At 32.7% G+C, this 21,857-nt stretch overlaps 2 protein-coding genes and 2 long non-coding RNA genes across 6 annotated transcripts in view; 1 reads left to right on the top strand and 3 right to left on the bottom strand.

Annotated features, from left to right (window-relative positions):
• Nucleotides 1–644: 644 nt before the first annotated feature.
• The window catches only part of LOC135127212 (venom acid phosphatase Acph-1-like), an 84,231-nt gene continuing 63,018 nt past the window's right edge, over nucleotides 645–21,857 (bottom strand). Inside the window, exons 2-6 of the mRNA XM_064053606.1 lie at nucleotides 1,859–1,955; nucleotides 1,383–1,805; nucleotides 1,211–1,333; nucleotides 947–1,158; nucleotides 645–889 (exon numbers count right to left, since the gene is read on the bottom strand). Of these exons, the coding sequence (XP_063909676.1) occupies nucleotides 1,226–1,333; nucleotides 1,383–1,682 (408 nt within the window). The 5' untranslated portion in view covers nucleotides 1,683–1,805; nucleotides 1,859–1,955 and the 3' untranslated portion in view covers nucleotides 645–889; nucleotides 947–1,158; nucleotides 1,211–1,225. The remainder of the gene's footprint in view (nucleotides 890–946; nucleotides 1,159–1,210; nucleotides 1,334–1,382; nucleotides 1,806–1,858; nucleotides 1,956–21,857) is intronic.
• On the bottom strand, nucleotides 6,205–8,592 carry LOC135127215 (uncharacterized). 2 transcript variants are annotated; one of them, XR_010280177.1, is made up of 3 exons: nucleotides 7,763–8,592; nucleotides 7,425–7,712; nucleotides 6,205–7,287 (listed from the first exon to the last, which is right to left on the bottom strand). It is a non-coding gene; the product is annotated as an uncharacterized LOC135127215 (long non-coding RNA). The 2 variants fall into 2 exon arrangements; XR_010280176.1 differs by having other exon boundaries at nucleotides 7,425–8,592.
• On the bottom strand, nucleotides 13,756–15,914 carry LOC135126572 (uncharacterized). Its single transcript, XR_010280069.1, has 2 exons — nucleotides 15,823–15,914; nucleotides 13,756–15,698 (listed from the first exon to the last, which is right to left on the bottom strand). It is a non-coding gene; the product is annotated as an uncharacterized LOC135126572 (long non-coding RNA).
• Nucleotides 19,787–20,977, top strand: LOC135126570 (corticotropin-releasing factor-binding protein-like). Of its 2 annotated transcripts, none has more exons than XM_064052598.1 (3): nucleotides 19,787–20,059; nucleotides 20,318–20,426; nucleotides 20,723–20,977. In XM_064052598.1, exons 1-3 carry the CDS (start codon nucleotides 19,820–19,822, stop codon nucleotides 20,881–20,883), a joined length of 510 nt encoding a protein of 169 aa, XP_063908668.1. In that variant the 5' UTR covers nucleotides 19,787–19,819; the 3' UTR covers nucleotides 20,884–20,977. The 2 variants fall into 2 exon arrangements, with proteins under 2 accessions (XP_063908668.1, XP_063908667.1); XM_064052597.1 differs by having other exon boundaries at nucleotides 19,787–20,071.

Genomic DNA, 21,857 nt, shown 5'->3' with positions numbered 1-21,857 from the left:
AAGCTCAATTTTTCAATGCTCATTAAATTTTTAATTTTTTTTTCGGTTAAATTCGAAAATTACCCAAAGATTTTTTGCAGAATGCGAACTCTACAATCTCTTAAATGAAATATGGCAGTTTTTAGGATTGACAAAAAAGTGATTATTATCAAACGGGATTTTCGGAAATTTGCCTCTGGAACCATAAATACTCTATAATCTTAGCATTTTTGTAAATTTTTAAGTAACTTTTCCAAAAGCTCCATTTTTCAAAATTCATAAAAAATAAAAATATAAAATAAGCGTATCTAAGTTTTCAGTCTTTTTCAAGAAAGGATAATAAAAATAAGACTTTATTGCGTACAAATAGATAAAGAAAGTTTTCACGAGTTAACTTAATGGAGAAATTGTGTATTACGTATTTTATCAATATTTGTGAAATTTGAAGTGTGTAGATAGACTTTTTTACAGACTTTTTATTTTTAAATGATTTTTAAAAATGAACATTTCCATTTCAATTAAGATAAATACTTCAGGTTTAAGTTTAATACGTCGTTCATAAAGTAAAAATAAACACACTAATTTCTCAAGTCAATCACATGATTGTTGAAATTAGAATAAGTTGTCATTCCGATCTTCGTAAATATAAGCAAAGCAGTTGTACAGTATTTTTAATTAATTTATTTATATGTTATGAACTATAAAATTTTCATTATTCATTCACGTAGATGTATGTTCATAATAAGGATTTATATTTTGGCACTTTTATCTTATCGCTGTTTACATTAATTCTCCAGTAAATGTGCAAATATCGGCCATTCCAGGAAAATCGTCAGCTATTTGTTCAGCAAATTTATCAATTTCGCAAAAACTTGTGCAATCAGGTATCGTCAACAGTTTGATGAAACGACTAAAAACAAATAAAACTAAATCAACACCCAGTAGTTATTTTAAAATAACTGACAACCTTTAAGCCATAAACTCCTTCTATGCCATGTATTTCAAATATAACCGTAGCATCATTTGGAGGCATATGTTTGTCATAAAGAGCCAGACTGTTTAACAATGTTATAGCAACTTGAAAGTCGTGTGCTGAATACAAAGAAATGTTTCTTTCTTCAGGTAAAAATCCTCAACTTGTTATAACCGAAACGTCTAGAATCTTAATCAAAAATTTCCCTAGATGATACAGGAAAATGTATTTGTTTGCATGACCTGAGTACCTACCAACCGGTAGTCAATCTTGTCAATCCTGGTGTGGCAGTGCAAATTTAAAATAACGAGAAGCGACTTCTTCCAGAACGTCCGGACACATTTCAGACGTCCATTCCAGTAGTTCAAGTCCGTAATATTGCTGCGTCAAAATGTGATTACTAGATTTTAGTCAAGCAGACATTTAATACCTCGCTTTCAAGGGTTTCGAACACATCGAGTACTTCGTCAGGTGATGTTACCGCGAGACCGCTATAATTCGATAATTGTTGATAAAGGTTTTGGTAGCTGTCGAGCATTTCTTTTCCTTCTAGAGATAACATAAATTTGTAGTATTGTCGGACAAAATTGGAGCAGTAAATTAAGGGGATTCCTATTAATTCTTCTTGTTGTTCGACGTTGAACGGGATGGGCTGCCAGTTCAAACTTTCGGTAAAAATGTCGGATTCGAGGGGTGGGAAAAGACCAGCAAGTACCAACTCTAGACACATTTTTGTTCGTTTGAAATTTGTGGATATGGCATAGACTGCATCTGGGGTGTACTGAGCTGGGATGAAGTCGCCGTAGGTTTCACGAAGATAACGCCCTATTTCGTATTGTGTTTTCTTCCCTTTCTGTTGATTATTATCTTAGTAATATTGTCTAAGTTGTGGAAAATTTTACTTACAGTTGTCAGTTGGCTGTAACCAAAGGGTTCGTACGTTTCATTAACGTTGGGATCATTTGGAAAAAGTGATGTTCTGTCAGGTGTTCTGTTGCCATGTCTAAAGAGCAATAAAATCTAATATATTCTGTATTCAAGATACAATTAATTATTTTTTTTTTATTTACCACAATATATGTAGAAAAACAAGAGTGTCTGAGTCATAGGGTGTAATTTCAAGTTGGACTTGCGAAATTGCAAGTGCCGTTGCCATGGTAATTGCGATGACAGTTGTTGCGATTCGCGATTTGATTCGTCCTCGCGACTGCTGTCATCGCATTTTCCATGGCAACGTTGACTTGAAATTGTAAATCCAACTTGAAATTGACCCGTTAGTCGCCTTCATTATCTAAATTTACAAAAACTGCCACCGGTCAGAGGGTTAGATTACAATTTTATATACTTACTTCTGCGTAATCATACAAAAGTAATTATTCCAATATCCCTAATCAATGACTATGAAGTGGTCTTTCAATAAATTTGTGATAGAGGTTCAATTAAGTACGTCGGTATATAAAAAAATGGAAAATAATTTGAAATTGAGGCTAGGGTTTTTTGAATTTTAAGAATTAACGTGAAATGTTTGTCTATCAATTTCAAAATTGTGACGACATCGATAATAGCAACACTATTTTGGCTTCCAAGAATTGCACCCCCAAAAGTCCATACAAAGACATGAAGAAAAGAAAAAATAAAGTGACATTGTAGAATTGTCGACTCGAGCGCCTGAAACACTCTTGTTACATTTAATAATCTAATTTTTATTATTTACTTGAATATTTGATTTATTCTTGATTTAGGCATAGAGAATTTCAAAAACACTCGCAGAAATCTGATGATAATGAGAGGTCTTGGGGCCTTGAGAATAGATAAGTAGCTGAAACCTGGGACTGTGCCCAGAATTTCGAACACTTATAAGATCAACTGATATCCATAAGAAAAATACCATGCTGGCATCAAATTGGCACCAGTGATCTTCAAGGTAAGGTTTTTCGCTCTGAAATTTCTGGGTAACGTGATGGAGGTGTTGGAAGTTTTGTGATTACTTTTAATATTCCACGGATGTGCACTTTTACTACCATTTCCGGTGCGAAAAGAATTTCATGGGTATTATTCGTTCGAAGGTCTAAGCTTAGCAAGCTTAGCAAGGTGCATGTTCGGATTAGTCTGCGGACCCATCTCTAGAAATGGTGAAATCGTAAAAGTTAGCTTGCTAGTGTGCAGTGGCGGCTCGTCAGATGAGGCAAGTGAGGCGGCGCCTCACAGCATATATCTTAAGAACAGATTGACTTAATTTGTAATTAAAAATAAGCTTTCAATGCATTTTCAGTTACAAAAATATGTTGAAATGGCAAATCTGTAAATGATTTTTTATTTTCTACGCTTTCTGCTGACAATTTCGGTTGAATACCGTACGATTTATGCTCCTAGTTCTTTAACTGAAGCGGCCAGAACGTCGGTTCACTTGAACCAACGAAGCCCAATCGCAGACACGGATTTCCATGGCTCAGCCAGGCTCAGCTCCTATACTCCTATACATGCGTTCGCTCGGAACTGAGGCGGTATCTTCGGTGCTTCTCGGCCATTTTCGGAGTACTTATTAAGCCATTTTCCCATTTATTTTACAGAACGGAAGCGCTGCGGGGTGCGTGGGTAATTAGCATGAACGTGAGTAAAAGCCCGCGTGTTGATGTTTCGTGCTTTTGTCTCTTTCATAGGTACAGATGAATGAAAAATGAATCCCGAGTACCAATATCGTCATGTTCCTTCTTGAAACGTCGTTTTCACGGCGAACCGAGCTAGAATGTCGGTAAATTTTGCTAAATATCGAGCAGTCAAAACCGTTAATTCATTTAACTTCCATTGATAAGCGACAGAATCGTCAGTACTCCAAGTCTTTTAAATCAACTTGGTACGAAACATATAAATGACTCTGCCGTAATATTTGACGTCCCGGGATATAACGATTTAAATAATTTCATCCGAAGTGCAAAGTTACATGAAAGTTCCAAAGTACACATTACAAATTTCATGGGCCTAAAACCTTTACAAAGGAACACAACAACTATTCCCGAATCCCTCCAAGAAAGTCCTAGTTTGAACAAAATTTTGACTTGTAAAAACATTGCTGATTAAATGTGTTATGGGTGTTATTATTAATATTATTATTATTATTAGGACCCACCACTGACCCGGAAAAAAAGACTTCTATCATTACTAATTAGTAAGACCAAGTAATATGCATTAATCACATTAATTTAATTAATTTGATTATTAATATTATTATTAATGTTATTATTGTCAAATTTCTAACATCGCCTCACCACATCAGACAGTCACGAGCCGCCACTGCTAGTGTGCTACCATGATTAACTACAGGGCTTTCATAAATGATTCTAAGGGCGTAGTTGGCCATGGATTTCAAAAATGCCGCTTTGCTGAAATTGTCTCATTTGACAGTTCTCACTTGTCACTTGTAACCTGTCACTTAAAATCATCGCTTTTATTGTTCTACCACTTTCCAAGTGTGATTTACAGTAATTCTCGTTGATCCAAGTTTAAAACAACAAAATAGCCTTTCTCAAGGCTCTTGGTGCTTGCGTGCGAAAACTTTGTGCTCGAAGCGAAGACCGTGAAAATGGTTTATTCGGTTGAGCAAAACACTTTCATCGTTATGTCTTATTATCGCAATGGGACATTCGTAGACGGAGCGTGGCTGTATTCTGTAGCCGCTTGTAAGCAAGAATATCTGGCCAATTACCCTGATTTGGAAATTCAAGAAACATCATTAGAGGCTCACATTAGAGATGTCATCAACAGATTTGTTCGCACTGGCAATGTCAACAAAGGGAAATCTTCTGGGAGACCTGCAGTATCTGAGGAAGTTGTTGATGATTTGAGAGAAAGACTCGAGCAGAATCCCCAAACATCTTTGACAAGATTATCTCAACAGTCAGGAGTTCCCGTAACCACATGTCACAAAGTAGTGAAAAAACGATTGCATATGCATCCTTACAAAATAACTACTGTGCAACAACTTTTACCAATAGATCCTCCACGCCGCGTAGAATATTGCATTGGTTTCAGAATACTTTTCATGATGACGGGTTACTGGATCTTACATTTTTTAGTGATGAAGCATGGTTTCATTTATCTGGCTATGTCAATTCGCAAAATTTTAGAATTTGGTCCGCGGAAAATCCACATGTTTTTGTAGAGACGCCTCTTCATTCTTTAAAAATTGGAGTATGGTTGGCAGTTTCTCGTAGATGAATATATGGACCTATTTTCTTTCAAGATACCATGACTGGAGAGAGGTATAGGCAACAGATTTTGGAACCATTTATTCAACAACTTGATGACGAAGAGCTGCAGTTAGGGTACTTTCAACAGGACGGCGCGACTGCACACACTGCACGTGCTATATTGGAATATTTACAACAACATTATGACGATCGTGTAATAAGTTTAGGAGTGCAGCATGCATTTCCACCACGTTCCCCAGATCTTACGCCATTGGACTTTTCAATATTTGGATATTTGAAAGACAAAGTGTTTCAACGGCAAATGAATAACTTGGCAGAGTTGCAACATGAAATTGAACGATGGGTTCAAAGCATTGATGGAAGGATGTTACAGAACATTTTTGAAAGTAAGAAAAAGAGAGTGAATATGTGCCTTGAACTAAATGGTGAACATTTTCAACATTTACTGTGATGTTTAACCACAATAAATTTGTTTGTTTATTCCATTATGAATTATTTTTATTTTTAACAACAAATTGACTATCAAGAATGTTGGAGTTCCGCGCATGAGGGTAACAAATTACGCCCGCGTAATTTCAAATGTTCAAATTCTATGTGGGTGACCTAATTTTGCATTGAAACGAATCTGTACACAAAAAAAAACAACAAAAATCAAAAACTAGTCTTTAAAATTAGCAACGAAAGTATATTTTGAAGCTTGATACTTAAAATGAAATCACACTATGTTCTAAATACCTATTTATTATGTACAATAAAATTTTTGATAGAACTGAATGAAATCTCAAACCGTAAAAACTCTGATTATTATTATCCGTGTCCGTTCACCCATCTGGTGGTCCTTGATTTTATATGACTCTACGATGAGGGTTTAGAAGCTACCCAGCAGTCAAAGTTATGTTTGGATTTTTATCTTTTACGTTTATACATTTTCGTTGAATATGTACTTTTGTGGGGGGAAGTGAAATATTAATTTTGTAATATACTATTGTTTTGTGGCTAATTAAAGAATTTCGTGTAATTTTTATGAAAAGGACAATGGACAGATAAAGTTCTATTATTTTATTAAGTAAAAACAAGCACTAGACATGACAAAACATATTTCAGTATGAGCATCCAAAAGTTTGAAGTGTTAACAAAATGTGCTTATTGTGTGAAATAATTTCAAGTACAAATCGACATCTAAGATATTTTCACGGCGACAATTTCAAAAATATTAAAAACTAGCAGAATAATTTGTCCGCTATGCTTTGAAAACTTTCAGCGTTTTCACTTATTAACGAATCATTTCAACATCGTTTATAACATTGAGTTGGAAGTAAAGGATCTACAATTTAAGAAAACGGAAGATTTTTTTTACACGAAAAGCAGATTTAGAGTTAAAAACTAATTCTTTTATATGACGAATTATTATTTTCTACTATGAATGTCAGAAGTAATCTAGCAAATTCTGTTAGTAAATTTAATATACGAGCTCCTAAAACTAGTGGCAGTATCAAAATGCAAGGAGTCTGTCCTTCACGAATTACAGCTCACTTTGATCATTCTTCCTCAGTGGTACTTGTTCAGTTTATTGCTATTCATGTTGTTCATCACAATGATCTTCGCTGTCAACCCCTAACTACAAAAGAAACGACATATCTAGTTGAACAAATTCGCACTGGTCTAACACACAAAAAAGTAATTGAAACTGTTAAAAATCTAGAACTCAGTTCATGTACCAGATTTAATCTTCTGACTATGAAAGACATTCCCCACATTGCAGAAAAAATAATATATCTGGTAAATGAAGTAAGGAAAATCTTGTTGTGCATCAGAACATGAAAAATTGCACAAAAATGACTGCATTAGCTTCCATGTACAGTGGGCTGGAGTATATGTTAAAAAAATATGGCGCCAAAATCATTTGTGTAGATGGCACACATGGGACAAACCTCTATGACATTGAATTGACCACAAGTCCATGTGTTAGATGATAAAAATATTGATTATCCAGTAACATTTATTCTGTCCAACTGAAAGGACACCAACATATAAGAGGTTCTGGTGGGTGAAATAAAATCATTAATATCGGTTTTGGTACCCAATTATTTCATGACAGATGATAGTTACAGCTACATATTGGAATGCCTGGAACAATAAATCAGATTCTTACAAAATTAGATTATGTATTAAAAGAAACAGATGAAAATAAATTTATAAGACTGAAGCAAGAGCTGATTAAATTTTTGGTAAAAAGTAAATTTGTGAATTATTTAAACACTTACTACTTTCAAAATAAAGAGCGCATGAAGTCATGGGCCCAGTGTTATCAAAAGAACGCAGGTATTAACACCAACATGCACGCCAAATCTTTGCACAGATCTTTGAAATACAAATATTTTGGTGGTAAACCAATCGAGGGCTGGAAACATATTTAGACACTTTGAAGAAACTACTGAAGGATACATCTTGGTCAAGAATTTCATCTACTTTATGACTTACAGCTATTCACCATGACCTTTTGGTCAGTAAGTCCCATAAACTTGCCACCCAGACAAGTTTTGATAATGTAGCTAAAGAATCTGCTGTAAAACATTTAATGCACTCACAAACCAAAACTAACTTTCATGAAGTAGAACTGATGGATAGGAAATGTAGTTATCAGACATTAAAATGCGTTGTTTGTCAAATTTGTATACACCATTAAAGATACTCTTGCTCTGAGTTCTTAATCAAAAATCATCTTTCTAAGCACATGCATCTGGTGTCCATGTATATACAGGCATATTTAACCACCAAAGGCCCTTGGTCCCACTGGTCATCAATGCGCCTTCAACTTCTGAAAAACAGTTTGAAAATGAACTACATTTGCGCTTATCTAACACCGTAACATCGCGCAGAACACGCGCTTCTCGATTTCGCACAAACTGTTTGTGCAAAGCTCTTCTACAGCATCTTTTGATCACGTTCCTCATCTTCAAATGTTATGCAAATGCTTCCTTTTGCCACAAAAATTTGTTAAATTTCGCATTCGTGCATTCTTTAATTGCAGCATTGCAGCCGTTGCTAACATAACCTAACTTTTTATGGTCACCAACGCGTGCTAACTTTTTGAAAGGACACACGGGCGCTTCGCCTCCTGCACTTCATTACAAATATTATCCTAAACGTGGAACTTCTTTTTCAGTGGATGATTTAGTTATTGGAATTTGTGCGTGTGTATATCAACAGCCAACCAAAAATTTCACTTGTTATCGCCAGTATCGCCTTGTTATGTTAGTCACATGTGTATTGACGCATGCGTTTTCGATATTTAATCATGAAGCATTTAGGCAACCAGTTATACAGATGCATGTGGTGCTTGTCGTGCCCAAGGACACATTTAGTAAAGTACACATAAAGCGAAAGGCGGCACACATCCATAACCTACTGCGACCCTATAATCATTTATGAAAACCCTGTATTTTGTTTTTGAGGAAACTAATAAAGAAAGGTTATGCAACCCACATTACACAGTGCGTACTGGTAAATTCAATACACTTTAAAACGACATACATCTTAGCAAAATGTGTTTTTTTTCTTAAGAATAGGAACTTTTATGTATTAGGTAGCCTTAAGTAATAAAAAAATAGTTCTTTGGACAAGAAAAAAACACTGAAATCACACTGCACTACAAGAATTCATACAACACCGAAGATACCTTTGTCACTCATTCGATCTCAGCGCTCTCATTAAAAGTCTCATCGAAACCATAATCCGCTAGAACTGGCCCTTTCAAGCTCGGTTTTCCCCCCAACATCCTATTGAAATAAAAATATTTTGAGCCCATTTGGGAATAATTTACATTTTTAACTAACATTTCTGGTTTATCCAACGTTTCTGGAGTAATTGGCAATTCACAAGATTTTCATTCATTTATTGTTATTTGTTATGTTCCAGAAACTTAAGAGACGGATGGGGAATTTTAAAAATCAGTACTCGAAGTGCTGCCACCACAAACACACTAATTTTAGCTACAAACGTCGTAGTATGTTGGGAGAATTTAATACTTTCAGGTTTAACGAATCGGTATAACGTCCTATTGGCTAGTTTTTTAAATCTCATATACATATTTGAAGATAAGAGAAAATTGTAGTAAATTAAGAGTGTTGTTTTTCTAATTTCCTGCATTTGCAGCACGCACATTAGACATATTTTATTTATATAATTTGACTAAGAATGGTGATATTGTTGCAGGTTTTACTTATAACATTGAAATGTATTTTTATAAAATAGTTCATTAATAAACTGGTAATTATAACACGTTAAAAACTGGCGGTTTCAGCAGAATTTTAAGTCATGAAGACAAATAGTTCCATTCTGGGATTTCTAGTTACTATTTCCAGATTTTTCAAGAATTGGCAACGTAGTGACATCTGTGCAATGATTAAAAGTCATATAGTCGGCAGCTGTATCAGAAAAGCAGGTAGCAATAACGAATTCTTCAAACTTCAAACTGTCGCTGGTAGGTAGCGCTGTATGCCTACACTTGACTTTCATTTGTTATCGGGACAAATCGCATAATAAAAAAAGCGGTTTTGGATGTTACTAATCATTCAGTCAACTACGTAGAAATTTTTTATTTATCATATGGGTTAATTGCAATGATAATGTATAAGGTAAAGACACCAGTGACACTATTAGACCAACATAAACAAAAAAAATGTCAAAATTGGTGATTTACGGTCAAGTAACTTGGAAAATTATTTTAAAGATTCAATGATTCTTTATTCCTATAGTAACAAATGAGAATTTGTTTGTGTAGTTTTGAAATTTTGAATTTTTTAAACAACTGTTCCAAATCTCCAGTAATCGACGCAGGAATTTTTTGATTTTCCAGTAATCGACACCCCAGTAATTGACATGACTGGAGAGATTTGTCTCGAATAAAAGTAGACAGAATGATAAAAAAAATAAACTTTATTTGTCATATAGAACATAATGTAAAATTATATCAATGAACACAAAAAAAAATATATTCTATAAAATCAACAGCTTAACAATCAGTCTCTATTAGGTTTTAATCAGTCTTAAGATTTTTGTTGATCAATTTAAACCGAAAAATCTCTATATTTTGCCATTTCCGGCACAGAATATATTCCACGTGAATTTTTTTCTTTGGTGCTTGTATTATTTCTATTATTTCTTCTTCTGTATAATGGATTTCGTCCTTTTGTTCTGGCCATTTCCAGTCACATAAAACACTTTTTGTCATGGTAGAAATAAAATATCCGTCTGTGTCCAGTTTTGTCACTCGACCAGGAAAATAGCGCTGTTCATATTCTACAATTATACATATGAATTCTGATATGGTTGCTTAAGTGGTGTTGATTTTACTTCAACTTTTTGTCGTCATTGTTATAGTTTCCATTGCCTTCATTTTATTGTCGTCTTTTCCGTAGGACCTTTTGTTGCGTTTTCTTTTATTTTCTTCATTCTTGGTCACCATTTATTGTCGTTTTTTTGCAGAAGTTTTTTTGGCTTTTTTCGCACATTTTTCCATCTTTGTTGTCACGTTTTTTTAATCTAATTTTTTAGTAGACTTTTTTGTCACTTTTGCTTTTTTTGTGTCTGTTTTCGTCTTTTTTTTGGTCGCCTTTTTTTTGTCGTTCTTGTGTCGCTTCCCCCTCACTTCTTTTTTTGTCACATTTTTTCATCTTCTTATTATTATTATTATTATTATTTCTACTTTTTTTATATCGCTTATATTTTTTAGTCGTATTTGTTCTTTTCTTTTTTTGTCGCTTTTTGCGCCTCTTTTTCTTGTCGCCTTTTTTTTCGTTTTTTAAGTCGCCTTTTTGTCACTTCTTTTGTTCCTTTCTTGTCTCCTTTTTTTGTTCCTCTCTCCTTTGTCTCTTTTTTGCCCTCATTTCTCGCTTTTTGATCGACTTCTTCTGTAGCCTTCTTTTGTTACGTTTTTTTTTCGGTGACCAAATTTTTGTTGCTTTTTTGGTCACTTTTTTAGCACCTCTTTTCTTTTTTTCCTTTTTTTTGTACTATTTTTTGCTGAATGTGGCCTTGTTGTATACATGTGTAGCTTTTTTTGTCAGTTTTTTTTTGTCTCCATGTGTTTGTAATTTTTTCGTCATTTTTCTGTCCTTTTTGTTCACCTCTCTTTTTTTGTTGCTTCCCCCCTTTTTTGAATTGAATAGGCAATTTACAAAATACATGAAAATAAAAAAATGCGACTGATAGGAAAAATATGATTTTTTTTAAATTAAATACAACATTGACAATTTTTTTGCTTTCAGGAAGAAAATTTTGTCTACAGTCGGGACTAGAAAATTTTGGACGTCATTTTTCTGTTATTTTGAAAATTTTGATGCAGTTTCACTTTTGAAGTTGAAAAGATGTCACGTCGCATTGCCAAAAATGTCAAAACTAAATAAGGTTATAAATATTTAAACCTTATTTAATGATGTGATGCACACTTTGTGACGGTGAAACGACACTGACTAAGGTCACCACATGTCCTCCAATCAAGCTTTATGAACACGAACGAACAGTTCTGGTTGGTTGCAAAATAATTATTCCCCAAAAGGGTTCTCTGCATGAAAGACGAATGGTTCGTCAAGAAATTGTTAATTATAACATTAGGCAAAATTTTATGAAACGGTTTATGACATACAAGTTTTTGTCTAATTTTTTCATAGAATGTAAATATTTAAAAATGATGTAAAGAAACAAGTAAAATTAACAGGCTATATTTTTATTAATTACTTGAAATAGCTGTGCAGCAAATTTTTTGCAATATATTTTCAGATAATTATGAGTCAGCATAGATTTCTCAGTTTCGTTTTCGAGGTTTTTTTCATTTTTTAAGTAAGTTGTTCTAATTTCCTACTTATGATATTTTCAGAAAATGATTAGAACCTTTGCGATCTGTAAAGGACGCAGAAAAAGATGACTATATATATTTACAGTTTTGAAAAACACAAAGAAAATATTCTTTTACGTTATAAAAGGCCCTTGGAAAAAAAGAAAAAGATTTTTTGATAGTGATACAGTGGCTTTTAAATTGTGGAAGGTTATTTTGACGAAACATCCCTCGCTTTTGAAGTATGGTCCGATAAATTCCGCTTCTTTAAAAAATTATAAAATTAGAGTCTGTGGTTTTCGTTGTGTGATAACTTTTAACCTCTATAAAGTGGTGTAATTAAGATCCCTGCAACCCCTACGTCGTTAAATATGAAATATATATTGAAAGCAGATAAAGATAACTAACGGGAAAAAATGTAGGCAATTTCAATTTTTCAGTATAACTTAACTTCGACTGTCTATGTTTATACTTCGATCGAATTCGACTACTAGCACGAACATCAGAGATTAAAAGAAAATGAAATTTGGTTAATTTTGTGTCTTCAACGCAGAGGAAAGGACTAATTTATTAACTCATACTCAGTTTTTTCCCAAAAAGTCATAAACTTGAAGAAATTCGGCAAAAACGTAAGATGACTAACAGTTTACCATGTTTCAAATAACCCTAAAATATTTGCAGGATTTCACAGCATTCGGTTTTTGCAATTTCAAAGTTACATTGTAAAATATTGTTATACAATGTCGATTTTTTTTTCAAAAAATCTGGATGCGAATGGTAAAAACTAAAGAATAGATTTTGATTAACGATTTATCATCTTTGCTATAACCTTAAAACGTTTGCCATATTTCAGTACATTCGCTTTTGCAATTTTTAGATTAAATTGTAAAATACAATTTTGAATTTTTTCCCAAAAATCTCGATGTCTAGAGTAAAAGCTCAACACGGACTCTAAATTATGACGTCATCATTTTTAGGGAGCCATAAGCGACAAAAATTTGATTAACAATTTACCATGCTTGCGATAATCTTGAAAAACTTGTAAATTTTTAAAGCTTTCGGTTTTACAATTTCAAAATTAAATTGTAAAATGTCACACAATTTTCATTTTTCCCCAAAAATCTTGTTGTCTAGGGTGAAAACTTGACACGGATTCATGAATCACACATGCAGGAGTATGCAATCCTATAAAATTACAACGCCAAAATTGGCCAGTTTGCTTAAAAACATGATGCACTAGCTTAAAATAGATGAAAAACAGGTAAAAAAAGTTTAAAAGTTTGACGTCAACAAATTGTTGGTAGGGATGATTAGCGAAATTTTGATCATCTACACGATATTGGTAATAGGAACGCATATAAAATTTAACAACTGGTTCAGTAGTTTCAGAGATTATCTGTTTAATAAAAATCTGGACAGACGTTAGACAGACAGACACATAGACAGACAGGCAGCCGGAAACGGGTGACCTATTGTTTCGTACTGAGTTTACTCTCTGAAGGTAAAAATATGCTCTTATTTAATATTTACCTACATCATTTTTTAGGGGTTTGTTATATTTTTAGGAATATTTATTGCATTTGTAATTGTAACATCCTGCATATGTGAAAAATGTAAAATGATTGTATATAAAAAAAAATACACCGTTTAGACTCAGTCGAAATTTCCACCGGTGGAAATTTTAACTTTATAATGTAGTGATTTTACCAGAAATAGCTAAAATGCGTTGTTCAGTGTGTGAAAAAAAAAACAACAAGAAATTAATATTATTATTATTTATATTAAGTACTAGATTATGACAATATAAATACAGATTGAGACAATATATCTAAATTTAAATTATGTTTTATTACCATCCTTTTAGTTTCGAGTGAAGTGGCCATCGAATAACTGACACCAGAAGAGATAGACGATTACCTACATGAGCTTAATCTGTCCACCCGAAGAACTAAGTCGAATAGGTTAAAGCATACCATATAAATCAACATGTACACAAAAATGGGTGTTTCGTTTTTATTTCAAACGACGAGCTTTTACATTATTTTTGAACATAGTTTTAAAAATTTGTTGTTATACTTGTACTATCAAACCATTGTCTCCGATTCGGGAGTGTCATTATCTTCCACGATTTGTTTTTTGTTTGGTTTGTAAAAAAACCCGGATGAAACAACAATAATTGTTTTCTGTGTTCTTTCAAATAATAAGTTTAAATTTTCGATTAGTTTTTTGTTAAATTTTTGTGTGTTTGAATCTCGTTTAAGAAAATTAATATAAGCCGTCACCTTCTGTGGAATTGGGTTAACAATTTTGGAAGATTTACAATTTTTCTTTTTTATATTCCTAATAACGATATCAAATCTATAAATAAACAAAATTTTTGCTCTAACTAGGCTAACTTGGCTAGGCTAACAATATCTGCTTTCTTTTTTAGTTCTTTAACATCATCAATAGCATTGCTGGTTATTAAATTAGACACTGTCAGAGGCAGTACAATAATAAAAGCCAAGTACAAAAATTTTGTAGTGGTGTCGAATTTTCGTCCAGATTTACATTTCCAGTTAGAAGACTAAAGACGTCAAAAATTGATTTCGGTATTTTTTTGTTAAATGCATTATCGAATAATACGTTGTAAAGAATTGTCAAAGGTATAAACAATATGAGAATGTACCAAACTAGTAGTCTCCCAACAACGAAAAGCACTACTTTGAACATTTCACCATAAATGTATCGGATGCTGCAAACTAAAATCATTTCAAAACACAAAAAAGTAAGAATAAAAGGCAACGTGAATTCTGTCCAGTATGAAACTAGCAAGAGACAACAATACATTTGGAGACAATATTACTTTTCGTAGTAATAAATGCCATTTTTCGGGATGGTCAAATTTAAGCTGCAATATGTCTTCAAAAACCACATACAAAACGTAAAACAACTGTGTACACAAACACGAATATTTGAAAGGGCGTATATTAGTCATAACGTAAGCGGAAAGCAGCGCTATATTCAAAAAGCAAAAAAAAATACGGCTCCAAAAAATTACATCATACATTTTGCTATTGCCCCACTTCATTGCTACGAAGCATAAAATCATGGGATGCAAGAGCAAATTTTCGAGTTTTTTTCTGCAGCTTATTTCATATACAACTTTTGAATCAACGTGAGGATTTTCTTTGTGTTTTTCTGGACAAAGAAGTGTTTCAAAGTTAAAAGTTATGTTAATTCCCGGACCTTTAACTCCCTTTATGGTTTCAGTTACGCACCGATCGAAGTGTCTTCTTAACATCTCTGGGTCGACTTTATCAATAGGACTTGGACTATTGTTCGAATTGATTAAACATAGTGTGCTTAATAAGTCCATAATAATCTCTGGATTGTTGTGATATATATGGCGTAGAAAAGAGGGGTTTTTCCGTAACTGTCTTTATACTGTTCTGTATCGAAATCTTTCTTGCTTTTGATAGTTTTTAACATTAATTCATAGCATCTTTCATTGTTTTCTTCTTTATCTTCGTCATTTAAACGTTTGATTGCAGTACAAAGTCATGAACACAGTTCTTCCGGTGAGCATTGTGAATCCTTTAATTTTTCTAGCAACTCTTTTAGTGTTTTTAAATCACCGAAGTAGCAAGCTTTGTCTAAAGGCGTTCTTGTTTTCATTGTTGATTTCTTTAATTACTTTCACTCAGTCAGTGAATGTGCTAATCTATAAGATATAAAACGATAATAAATTAACAATTTTACTTCAAAAGAAGTACTAAATTAAATATATATTAATGTGATTAATACAACATTAATTAATCACTTATAAGTTACCTCGAAAGACTCACCTAAACTTGTAATTGAATTTATTGAAAACTTGTTGTGTTCTTTCGCTTCATATTTGACATCATTAAACACACTGGTGTAGAAAACTCCTACAACACGTAGTGAGAATAAATGAAGTTTAAATCAGCGACGTCAATATCAGTGTTTTTTTATTATCTATAGATATTTTAACTGATAAGAGTATATTAATCCTATTAAAGATAGCAATACAAAATTACAATATATTTTTTTATACAACCACCAAAAATCTAATGTTGCTCAAATGCAACTTGGTCAAATAAAACTTCCCAAAATCTATGTTTTTAATCTTTCAAAGATTGTGTTAAGCTGAATACAATGTTTCTTGAAAAATTCCAGAACTTCTTAAAAGAGGATAACTAGTAGGATGCAATAAAAAACCAGGAATGAATTAATGATATTTTTTAAACATAAGGTAATTATCTCATTCTAACTTGTTCATTTTTTGTTTCTGTTTTCATAAAAAACTTGATAGGTAGGTTCAAGCTCATAAGCTGTTCTGTTTTTTGTCCTGCTTTTTTAGGATATTCATCAACATCCTTAATCTGTTTTTGTAGCCACTCTCGAAATATTTTTCTTTTCTTTTCATCATTTAAGCACTCCCTAAGTCTTCTGGCACGTCGTTATCGCTCATTTTTTTAATGTGTGGGTGCTGGTGCCTCAGAAGAAATGTCTGCAAATGAAACAAAAAAGATGTTAAGACAGTCTTTTCTAGAAACGAAAATTTCTGAATCAGATGACGGGTGTTACTAAAACTGTGACTGCAAACTCGTTGCAAGAAACATATTTTTTTATATGAATATGCATTGTTTGTCCAAGAAATGTGACGAATTGTCGTTTCCTTAATAAAAATTCTTAATACATTTGTAATTAGAGTTTAGGTATGAGATAATTCGAATGTTGTCAGATACCAAAACACTGCGAATTTTTATAAGAAGTTGATACAGGAATCTGCAAAATCTTTTATAAAGTCACTATCATTCCACCTCTTATCCTGCTAAATTTAGCTTTTGTTTATTAAAATTTCGTCATAAATTGCAGTTTTTCTTGAATTACATTCGCAACTGTGATGCTTCAGAAGCTATCCAAAATTTTGTCTTCGTTTTTAAAAGGCGATATAACAACATACCACCGATTCTAACAGTCTAAATTTTATTCTACTAAAGTCATACAATTTCTAAAAAATATTTTTTGGTTACGTCTGCGTTGAAACATTCCTCAAGAGATTTTTTTTTAACAGTGGAAAATAACAAAGTGCACATTAAGTTTAAAATTGTTTTTGGAACAAACAATATTCGGCCACAGTTTTCATCTTTGGGGCTAAGAGTTTTAAATTTGAAATGGTGTCCGTATTTTTCCAAAATAGTTTCAGAAGAGAAAACTTGTTCAAAATTTTGAAACAGGTTTCGTACATTGTTATATTAATTATTACTTGTATACTTCATCATGTGCATCAATATATGAGGTAAATGAAAATAAATTTTTGATTATGTCCAAAAATATATAAAATATAAAAATTTTGACGAATTAATAAGTCAAACAATTTTTGCCAATATTAAATTAATAATAATTTTATCATTCAAATAAAATCTAAAATAAATTTCAATTCTACCCTAGTTATCTCTAATGTAGGTGTAGTGCCAAATAGCTTAATTGAGAATTTAAAGTCTTTGCATTTGAATGATTCAATAATTGTCAAAATTCAAAAAGCTGTTTTGTTGTCATATTGTTCGTAAGTTTCTCGAACAGTCTGATCATGTCAGTCAGATTAGATTAGCACCAGTAGGTCAAAGTAGTGTAGGTCACTTTCCAAGTGATACGCGGATAAATGATCGGTAGTTACGCTAGACTTTTGGGGATGAGGTGAGATTAGAGAATAATAGCAGACTAATTTGTATGTTGTAATTCTAGAATCTCGAAAGTTGTTTTGTTAATCTAATCAATGCATATCATTACTTAGTCTTAGTACCCGTAATGATGGAAGCCTTGCCTGAATGCCGGTCATTTTCAGGTCAGTGGTGGGTCTTAATATTAATAATAAAATTAATTAAATTAATGTGATTAATGCATATTACATGGACTTACTAGTTAGTAATGATAGAAGTCTTTCCCGAATACCGGTCATTTCCGGGTCAGTTGTAGGTCTAATAATAATAATAATAATAATAATAACACCCATAACACATTTAATCAACACTGTTTTTACAAGTCAAAATTTTGTTTAAACTAATACTTTTTTGGAGGGATTCGGAAATGGTTGTTGTGTTCCTTTCTAAAGGTTTAATATTATTAATAACACCCCATATTCATTAATGATTTACATGCTTCCAATAATCTTAAAAAATTTGATTTCATAACATTCGGTTTTTTCAATTTCAAAATTAAATTGTAAAATATAATTTTTTTTTTTCGAAAGAATCTAGATGTTTAGGGTAAAACTCAATGCGGATTTATAAACCACATCTGCAGGAGTTTCATATTTCGTAGAATTTAAATATATGTTAATGTAAATTTGGCAGATAACGTCATCCTATTATTGGTGGGGATGATTAGCCACATTTTAGTTAGCGTTTTACTATCTATGCGACATTCCTAATACACATATTAAGTTTGAAAAATAAAAACAAAAAACATTTGCAAAGAAATCCTCTTTTAATATTTCTCTTAGATAACGCCACCATTTTTTTAATGAAGACAAATAAATATATTGCAAATATATTGATATTATAACTGATAATTTCGGCAATAGTGTGTAGATAGCCGTTGTTGATTTAGTCAGTCGAACATATCCTTCAATCATGTATGACATTTGGCTAAGTTATTTTAAGAAAATATATTGCCAAGGAACAAACAACATTGTATTTGTATTTCGTAATTTTTTATTATTCATTTTTTGTTAATTGAGAAATCCACGTGTTTATATTGACCCATACCTGGTAAATTTTGCTCTATAATTTTGGTTAATTTTTTTGACGATGCATTCGCTTTCTAGAGAAACCGAATGAATAAATCTTAAACAACGTTCTGTATCTTTGTAAAATAAGTAAAAAAGTAGCTGCAATTTTGACAGACAGACGAATGACAAACAGAAATGCCAGCTTGTACTTTGGAAGAAAAAGATAAAACAGACTAGTACAAAGTCGATGAAAACCCTAGGTTACAAAATTTATTGTGCAGATCGAAGTTCTGCGAAACTGTCGTTTCGAATAAACTTTGTTAATAGAGGTCCGGACGACATATGCTCATGTTACTCTTGAGTTTACAAAGTAACTATGAAAATTTTTGTACAAAAAAATACGAGTTAAATACAAAAACCGGTATAAACAAGTGGCAAATGTTGAAATAATTAATTATTAACGTAATATGTAATTATGTAGTTGGAAAATGGAATCTATTTTATTTAAACTTTCCTATCTAATCTAACGTCGCTACTTGATCTCAAGTTGCCAAAATATGTAATATGTAAATATGTACACATATGGCAAACAGAAGGTTTGAACTTGCACCGAATTTCCCACCAGTTTGACAGGAGAAGGTTCCTCATTTCCCCTAAATAATAAAAATTTTGCAGCCACAAAATTATTTTTTAATTAAAATGTGTTCCGTTTAGTAATTACACAACCAAAATTCGTTTCACGATCAAATAAAATATTTAATGTATTTCTGTATTTTGAAATTTCTTGTAACAACAGTTTTCAAACCACGAAATTTTAAACAAATACCTGTTTTATTCAGCTTTAAATCTTTAATCAGATAATACCAGCTCCTGAAATTTCAGCTAAACGCTTCCACAAAACCGAAAAATTTACCGCTGCTAAATTCCTCATCAGACCTGACCTTACACGCACCAAAATGTGAATTTTCCCTAGTAAGACATAGGGTTTAGCAATTACCAACTTTCATACCCCGACCGACGTTTTTTCCAATTAATTTTGAATAAAATCGTGTCTGTAGCCGGCTGGTGTGGGTTATTTACGAATTATGATCCAGATTTTCACGACTTTTCCCTTTGCTGTACAAATATATATTTTTCTATTTTTAGCCTGCAACGTTCTATTTCAATCCACCGAAGATATTTATACTTTGCGAAATTACGGAAAAAGATCAAACTGTAGCGTCAGCACCCTGTTTCCGGCAGCAGTAAGGGTGGCTTCTTTGAATATTGGAGTTGTCCCAAGTCTAGGACGTGGAATTGAACTCGAAACAGGCACCATCCATAAGGTGCGGTCGCAGGTATTGCATGTCAGAACAAATAGCTTAATCAGAGAGCAGTTGTTTACATATAAATAGGTAATGTTGTTGTGACGTGTCATGTACAGATGGTTGGTGGTAGGGGTGCGTTATGTAAATGATAAAGTCATGCATTGAACGACAGAGATTATTTGAAAAGCAACTGTTAAGTTATAATTTAATGTAGACTCTTTTTTTTAAGAAAAAATAAATCCGATTTATTTAATCTCATTTGAGCTTCCATTACAGTGTCAAAAACGTGGTTTGGACGACTTTCTTCAAGTTGGAGGCTCTCGCGGCTTGGACAATGCCAATCTTCTCCTCGCAGATTCTGTTTGCGGACTGGATTCTAAACCAGGTTAGTTAGATAAAGCGTCTTCTTAATTAAATTTATTGTATCGCCCGGTGTACGACCAAAATAGACCAATAAACCGCCCTAACGTAAGCATTAACCTGTAGCTTTTGTTAGATAGTGAACAGGGGGGAAATAGGCGCAGGAAATGGATATTGGACGGGGATAACTGCCACCCGAGGTAGATAAATACGTGGATCTAGATATAGATAAAGAGGAAATAACAGACAGACTTCACTAATCAACAAGAATTGATAAAACAAATTGAATTTTTTTAGCTAATTATTGTTCGTTGATTTTAGAAAAACACGTTGAGATCATCGCTTGCGAAACTACAACTATCCGTTTGGTTTCGAGTGGAGCTTTCGATAATTCTGCAACAGTGGCCATCCGACAGCTGACACCAGAAGACATCAACGGTTACATGAGCGTAATCTGTCCATCCGAAGAACTAGTCGAATAGGTTAAGACAAACCATCACATATCTGTAAATTAACGTGTACGCCAAGAATATTTTTTTGTGTAATGTTTGTGTAATATATCCAATGTAAGCGTTCCGTTTTTTGTTTGAAAAAGACGAACATGTGGAGCTTTCGTATTACTTTCCGAAGACTGCAGTTTCATATGTGTTTTGAACATATTTTTAGAGAATTTTTGTTGATAGTTGTTAGGGGGCTAAAGCAAATTCTAGAACTTGTTGTCTATTTTGGACAATTTTCTTTGAAGTTGTAAAATTATTTGTAAATGAATTATGAAATAAAATTTCCAAAACTGTCGGTGAGCAAAATTTTATGTATAAAATAGAAACACACCAGGGAGGGATTGTCAAACTAGTGTTTCCTATTCGTAACCGTTATTATCTAAAACTTTTATTTTTATTTTGGTCTGTTTTCACCTGTATCCTTCTGTTTGAAAAGCCGGATAAAACAGCAACCTTTTTTTGTGCTGTCGAAAAATAAATTTACCTGTTTGACTGTTTTTAAGTTTCACATCCATAATTAAAAGTGTAAAAATCTCTCTAAACGAATCGTCTAAAAACCACAACATCAAAAAGCACGACTTTGAACATTGTGCCATGAATGTTTTGTACAATAAATTATGAGCAAACAAATATGTGTTGACACAGAATTCTTTTAGATAAACAACAATTTTCAAAATGAACGAATCTGAGCTGCACTCTGTTTTCAAAAAAATACATACACAACGTAACAAAAACTCATAAATAATATAATGTAAGAGTAAATTTCCAAAGTTTACGCACTGGTCAAAGTATTTTCTTAACATATCTGGTCTCTGGGTCTAGATAGGACTAGCACCACTGTTCGCATTTATTAAACAAATTGTGTTTAATAAGTCTACAATTTCTGTATCAAACTTTTTAAAAAGAGATAGAGCGACGAACACAGGATTTTATTTTTCTCTGAGTTGTAGTCTGAA

The sequence above is a fragment of the Zophobas morio genome, unplaced genomic scaffold (assembly GCF_036711695.1).
Source record: "Zophobas morio isolate AGI-343-1 ecotype UQ-CSIRO unplaced genomic scaffold, CSIRO_AGI_Zmor_V1 ptg000011l, whole genome shotgun sequence".
NCBI lineage: Eukaryota > Metazoa > Arthropoda > Insecta > Coleoptera > Tenebrionidae > Zophobas > Zophobas morio.
This window is presented reverse-complemented; position numbering and strand designations above follow the sequence as displayed.